At 34.5% G+C, this 5,195-nt stretch overlaps 1 protein-coding gene across 1 annotated transcript; it reads right to left on the bottom strand.

Moving 5' to 3' along the window:
* Nucleotides 1-745: 745 nt before the first annotated feature.
* Nucleotides 746-4,310, bottom strand: LOC146887441 (uncharacterized). The gene is made up of 3 exons (XM_085671136.1): nt 4,091-4,310; nt 3,528-3,695; nt 746-1,450 (listed from the first exon to the last, which is right to left on the bottom strand). Exons 2-3 carry the CDS (start codon nt 3,645-3,647, stop codon nt 983-985), a joined length of 588 nt encoding a protein of 195 aa, XP_085527262.1. The 5' UTR covers nt 3,648-3,695; nt 4,091-4,310; the 3' UTR covers nt 746-982.
* Nucleotides 4,311-5,195: the final 885 nt, after the last annotated feature.

The following is a 5,195-nucleotide window of genomic DNA, read 5'->3' as shown; positions in this document are numbered from 1 at the left end:
TAATATTAAAAACTTTTTCATTCTAAGGAAAAAAGAATTTGAATTTTTTTATATTTTCAAATTTATTTGTTTTCGTTTTACAAGTCAATTAATCAGATAATCATTGATTTGATTAAAATTAATATATTTTCATATAATCATTTTTCAAGTTTATCTATTTTATTTTTATAAGTCGATTTTGGATAGAGAATAATCAATTTGATTAAAATTAGGTTAATTTAGAATGAAAAATTATTTTTTGACAAAACATTATTTTATGAATTTGATAAAATTTTCATAATAGATTAATTTTTTATTTTTTAACTAAAATAAAATAATAAAGTAGTACTATTTTTTATCTAAAAAAGTAATTTGTCAAAGTTTGTGAACTTTTCTTTTTTTTTTTAAACTATCATTTTCGAATTTATAATTGGGATTTCAGCTGTCAGAACATGGATTTTTTTTTTCTCTTAAAAATCTGTATCAGAGAAAAAGATGATCGAAACACTTCGTGTAAGGTTAAAGATCGGAAAAGCTGCTATTTGAGAATGTACGTGTCTACATCATAACAGGTATAAAGAAGCAGTAAAAACAACTCAAAATGATTACATCAATAGAAACAGTAACCCACTGTGTTTGCTACTATTCAGAGCTCAACTTAAGTTCATAAAAAGGATCTTTCATGCACCCAGAACCACGTCTTACTAAGCAAGAAATTTGAAGAACAAAAATCATTGCCAACAGCATCAAGAGAGCGTGAGAAGGCTTAAGTCAAAACTAAGATCATAATTTTCTCTCATAAATTTAGCATTGCCTGCTCAATAATGTAGCATTCTAATTACGCAATGGTAAAGATAGATATCAATTAAAACATGTCCTACATAAGCCTCCTTATAAACTAAACAAGAACGTGGAAGTTTAGTACCCAAAAAAGTAAAAACATGCAAGTTAGAAGCCAAATTCGTACACAACAATACAAACAGGAGGCTTGACTACGCTAAATTCACTTCTTTCTTTTCTTTGGGGGCTGCAATGCTTCCTCGTCTTCTTCTTCCTCGTCCTCTTCATTTTCATCGTCCTCAGCACCCTCCTCCTCCTCTTCTTCGCCACCCTCGTCTTCATCATCCTCGTCATCATCGTCATCCTCATCGTCATCCTCTTGCTCATCACCATCTTCATCTTCATCATCTTCTCCGTTCTCTTCCACCCCACCTGCGCCACCTTCGGGTGCTTTCTTAGAGTTGCTCCTGTTGTTGGAATTGTTGCCGTATCCACCTCCATCTTCAGATGACAACTCGTCTTCACCCTCCCCCTCTTCACCCTCCCCAGATACACCATCTCCTTCGTCATCGTCGTTGCCTTCGTCATCGTTACCGTCTTCCCCCTCCGCATCATGTTGCTTGTCTTCACTCTGGGATGTGTTATCTCCACTCGTTATAGGCGTGTTGATCAGTAAGAGCCGGTAGAGATCCTGCATCCATTTTTCCAGACAAATGAACCAAGGAAATGATACTATACTAACCGATGTACACAAATTGAGTCTCAGAAAGGAAAAAACACAAGTTTAATTTGAATGAGTAATTAAACAAAATAGTGAGGTGTGTTTTTTGAGTTGCAAATTTTGTCTCAAAACATGTATTACTGTAAATGGAGATTCAGGATTCTTAGGCTAAGTGATGAGAGTTTAATAACATCTCTCTAACGAAAGTCTGAATTAGAATTTTGTAAATAATGAAATGAACATTTGTAAGAACTTTAACCCTTTTATGAGTCCACCTTGCTTCAATCAACTTATGTAGATATTGATTTGAAAGGGTTTGAGACTGATATTATTATATATCTCATTTTAGATTTGAAATTAATTTTATGTTTGTAGAAAACAAGAGAATAATTTTTTAACATAGCGTTAGTCATATTAGACAAAAAAAAAATAATAACAAGTTAAAAAAAAATCAATTAACTACCGAAGAAACAGCCAAACTTACTATTTCTTAAAACAATGCGTTAGTCATATTAGACATAAAATATTTCAAAAGTGATTCGCCATTAAACGATGTTATAAAGCAGGACCACAAAACTCTTACTATATTACATGTTACTTTTACCCCCCTCTCTTTTTACTCTACAATGCCTTGAACACTGTTCTTTTATTTCGTTTGATAAAATCCAAATCAAAGAAACTAACACAACAATGGTAAGAAATGAAAACTTAAACTCCACCACAAATACATCAAACAATTACTTTATTTAAGAGCAAAATCAATTTCACGTGTTCCCTAAAAAGATGAAAAACCTGTGGGATGGAACTGACTATTTAAGTTATGAATTGTTTTTAGGCACTATCCGTACAGATATCTATTAATAATTAGACACGTCATTCATCACATCTTAACTTTCTTTAATCCAAAATATAAAATAATAAAAACCCACGAGTTAAATGTCCTATTTTATTTACACTACTATTACTAAGTTTTCTAGAATATAACGAATTAGACGGCTAAGTCGGCTCACTATTTTCATACTTCTATGTTTATTGTAATTAAAGAAAACGCATAATATAACATTCTTAAATGGAATAGTTAAATACCAGTATTAAATTATATATAGTTGGAAAATTAAAATTAAATAGGAGAATAGTAACTATTGGTCGTAATGATTGTTTAGATAATATTGTAGTGGGCAACTACAGAGATAACAAAAGTGACTGACACTGTTTACAGTTAAGAGTTGAGACATGAGACAGTGGATACTACAATTATGTCCCATCGTATAAGATTCCACCTTTTTTCCCACCCAAGATGCCAGGAAGCATAACCACAAAAACGACACGCGTTCGTGATGCGTGCTTTACGCTCAAACGGCATATCCAAGCGAATAACTCATACGAATCCGCTTCCCCTCCCTTTCCTTCACTTTTGACTTTCACACGCTCACACGCGACAAAAAGATATTTTTATAATTCATATTCGAAACCGGGTCCCACAGAGTAAAACCTCGGAACTAAACTAATCCTCAACCGCAATTTATATTTTCTACCCAGTTCCGCAACGGGAAACAAACAAACCAAGCACCAAAAACAAATCCTATTATTTTTTTTTATTTCCGGCTTATTTTATTTTCCTCCCTCTCTGCCTCGTCAAGATAAAATAAAATAAGTGCGTACGTTAGCAAACGCCAAACCTAAAAGGTTAAAAATCACCGGCGCACGGAAGGATAAGGTTACATCGCATCGGTTACCCAAAAAAAAATCCCAAAGCTCGGTGATTCATCAGTCCTACATGCGCATAATAGCGTGTAGAATAGGCACATACTGACAAAGACCAAAAAAATTTCCCATAATTGCTTAGACCATAAAAACATGAACTCGAGAGAGATAACACAAATTGCTTTCACAAAAGATATAGATAACGTTAGATCTTGTCCAAGTTAAGGCTAGTAAAAGCTTCAGACCATAGTTTAGTTCTTTTAACGCTTTAGCTTTTTAGACTTTCTTTTTTACAAAACAAATAAGCGGTTTAGAGTGAGAAAGACAGAGAGAACTGACTCACCGGAGCCAAAAGGGTGGCTTTGACGACAGCAGAAGCTAGCAAAGTGGCCAGAACTTCCGCAGCGCACGTCAACGCGCCGTAACTGAGCGTAACCGTCACCAAATTCTGTTTAGTCTCCATTTCGTACAACAAACAAACAAGCTCCTTCTCCCACCACAACACCTTATCCTGTAAATAATAAATATTACAATAAATAATAATTGAAATAATAATAATAATTATGATATCACCGTATTTAGATCTTCTGCAAAAATATTGACAGTGGCTCTTGTTTCCCAAAGTACCAAAAACTATGACACTGATTTTTGTAAAATAATAATAATAATTAAATAAATTGAACTGCTCCTTGGAAGGATAAGATGCAGAGGAAGCATAATTGACATATAACTAGGAAAGCGCGAGAGAAAGCAGAATTTAGGTTTGAAAGCGAAGGCGTGGTAGGAGGAGGAATTTGAAGGTGAGACGGCGAAAGAAGAGAGAAGAAAGGTGAAAAGAGTGTAAAGAGAGAAGAGAAAACGTGGAATTAGCGAGAATTGAAGAAGGAGAAGGTTGAAAGCGCTTACCAGGAAGGAAGATCTGGAGAGGAATGAGGTGGATCTGAAGGTTTGGAGCTCTAAAACCGGAGAAAACAAGCAGCACAAGCCCCGAACATTGTGGACCGTTGGATCCTGATCGTAGAGACACAGAGCACCAAAATATAGAAATATCAGAGGTGAGTGAGAAAGAGAGAGAAGGAAACACACAGAGGTACTGGAGACCGAATGCTCGTAATTTCTCACCCGAGAATCGGGCAGTTCGGGCAGCCTCACCACACGGGAAACACCCCCTTACGGGCTGCCCCACGGGGCAGGTAAGGACAACTGTGAGTTTACTTAATTTTAAAATGCTTCCTTTTTTTTTGCCTTAGATACAATGATTTTTCATTAAATTACCCGGTCTTCACCGGAAAGTCAAGTTTTAAATCTTAAAGCATTAATGCCGTTTCTCGTTCAAAAAAAATAAAAGATGATTCCGCACACGTGCCACACGCGTAACGTACTATCACTGTTCCTGTGATTATCTTCTCCAACCATGGTTACTTACATGCTTCACTCTGGTTTAACCACGATTTACTAACCAAGGCTATGAGAGTAGGAGGGGTTGTTGAAATATCAAATATATATTAAATTCATAATTTAGAACGGACTCACGCTCGGCACCAAGCATCTTTTAGTATTAAATAACAAATAACAAAGATAACAGAATATTTAACGCTGTGCGTGGACGGAATATCTTCCCCTTTTTTTATAAAATTAAAATAAATTCAAGTTTAATTATGATGAATTTATTGTTCAAAAATAGTAACGTAACGTTCTTTCACATCATAAATTAGAGAACTCAACTTATATTCTTTATATCAGTTTCGCATCTTAATTATGAAAGGCTCATTAAGAATAGTATTTTGTAGGTGAAACATTGCTCATCAAACTAATTCATCCATGCCACGTAGGATTTATTTGATTAAGTGTGTGTGACCAATGAGACTTGCGTGATCCATATAAAAACATGTTTAAAAACTAATACATGTGAAAAACATAAACTAATGACGAGCGTATGTGAAAATTCTGCTTGTGATGAAAAAAAAAAAGAAGGAAATAAAATTAAGATTTTAAATCCAAATCTATATTA

The sequence above is a fragment of the Vigna unguiculata genome, chromosome 3 (assembly GCF_037176805.1).
Source record: "Vigna unguiculata cultivar grain cowpea cultivar isolate G323 ecotype 2 chromosome 3, ASM3717680v1, whole genome shotgun sequence".
Taxonomy (NCBI): Eukaryota; Viridiplantae; Streptophyta; class Magnoliopsida; order Fabales; family Fabaceae; genus Vigna; species Vigna unguiculata.
This window is presented reverse-complemented; position numbering and strand designations above follow the sequence as displayed.

Excerpts from the sequence above, each read along its gene's own strand:
- LOC146887441 (XM_085671136.1), bottom strand. The coding sequence starts at position 3,647 with ATGGAGACTAAACAGAATTTGGTGACGGTTACGCTCAGTTACGGCGCG. Across the intron at positions 1,451-3,527 it reads AAGCCACCCTTTTGGCTCCG|GATCTCTACCGGCTCTTACT; the intron begins GTGAGTCAGTTC and ends AAATGGATGCAG.